The following is a 1,440-nucleotide window of genomic DNA, read 5'->3' on the forward strand; positions in this document are numbered from 1 at the left end:
AGCAGGAAAGATGACTTAATGCAGTTTAAGTTGTCTATAATTTAGAAATAAAAACCTTTTACTTCCTTTTTTTTAATTATTAGGATTTTAGTGAAGTCCCCCTTTCTCTGAACATTATCTCTGAAGTAGCAAAGGAGCAGAAGTGTAATTTTCTTGTTTTCAAAGTTTTTTTTTCATCTTTGACAGAGAAAGAAAGCCACCCACCTCGAAGGTTTCCTTCTGACAAGATATTTGAAGCCATTTCCTCAATGTTTCCAGACAAGGGTACAGCAGAAGAACTGAAAGAGAAGTAAGAAAGTGTTCCTTAGGATATATGCATGTGTTGCTTTCTGAAACAAGTATTCCTTGACTTGATTAAGTATTTGTTGATTAGGAATGGTCCCCTTGCAGCTAGGTTCTGTGGCAGTTGTGTAACTTCTGCAAGTGATACTTGAAGGGAATTGACTCTTCCAACAACTGAGTCAAACAGTACAGAGGTGTTTATTAGCCTTCCTTCAAATTACTGGAAAGTGGGTGCTTGCATGTGTTTAATAATCTGGTTTTTTTTTGGAGGTGGTTGCATAAAAGTTTCTGTTTAAAAAAAGAAAAAGTTTCCTTAGAGTTAGTGAGTAACACATATGAGGAGATGACAAACCAGAAAACAAATACGTTCTTTTCTAGCTAATTTTGTGTTTGTATTAATGAGTATCGAGTTAACAACTCGGGTCACTGACAGATTGACCTTCCTAACTGGAACGTATTTCTGAATTTATTTTTTAAATTTCTTACTGAAAATGCAGAGTGGTACTGGGATAAAAAAATATTTATTTATTTATTATATTAAATAAATAACTTCTATGCCTTTCTTTTAAGATACAAAGAACTCACTGAGCAGCAACTTCCTGGAGCTCTTCCTCCTGAATGCACACCAAACATAGATGGACCAAATGCCAAATCTGTTCAGAGGGAGCAAAGCCTGCACTCTTTTCACACACTATTCTGTAGACGCTGTTTTAAATATGATTGCTTCTTACATCGTAAGTACAATTATAATGTGTTTGTGTATCTCTTGGTTTTTTGCAAGTTAGGAAACTTGAATGTACCAGAAGATGCAATTCAGAAGAAAGAGAAGGAAATATAAAAGCAGTGATATCACTAAAGTTTATGAAAGCAACTTGTCCATGTTGACATCATTTTTCAGTGAAAACTATACCTGAAGAAGCTGAATGCTTCTATTGGGGGTAGTTTTTTATCCTTTTTGCGTTTAGGAGTTCATATAGAGTTCCTGGCTTGAACCGATCTGTAACATTCCTTCTCTTTTTATAGTATTCAAGAAAACAGCATTGTTTTCTTATACTGTTTCTGTGTTACGTTTTCTCAGTTTGTGCATGGAGAATGGAATATATTTTTTCCATAAAAGCACCCGATTATTCATCAGACTTGTTTCTTTTTCCAGCAGGA

General features: G+C 34.7%; 1 protein-coding gene across 5 annotated transcripts in view; it reads left to right on the forward strand.

The window, feature by feature from the left end:
• Nucleotides 1-1,440, forward strand: part of EZH2 (enhancer of zeste 2 polycomb repressive complex 2 subunit) — a 29,390-nt gene that overhangs the window by 7,886 nt on the left and 20,064 nt on the right. For 4 of the 5 annotated variants that reach the window (XM_009875881.1, XM_009875882.1, XM_009875884.1 and 1 more), the window contains 2 exons: nt 187-289; nt 853-1,016. In XM_009875881.1, coding sequence (XP_009874183.1) covers nt 187-289; nt 853-1,016 — 267 coding nt within the window. Of the gene's footprint in view, nt 1-186; nt 290-852; nt 1,031-1,440 lie in introns of all 5 variants that reach the window. The other variant, XM_009875880.1, reaches the window with a different exon arrangement.

The sequence above is a fragment of the Apaloderma vittatum genome, unplaced genomic scaffold (assembly GCF_000703405.1).
Source record: "Apaloderma vittatum isolate BGI_N311 unplaced genomic scaffold, ASM70340v1 scaffold5379, whole genome shotgun sequence".
NCBI classification, from domain to species: Eukaryota; Metazoa; Chordata; class Aves; order Trogoniformes; family Trogonidae; genus Apaloderma; species Apaloderma vittatum.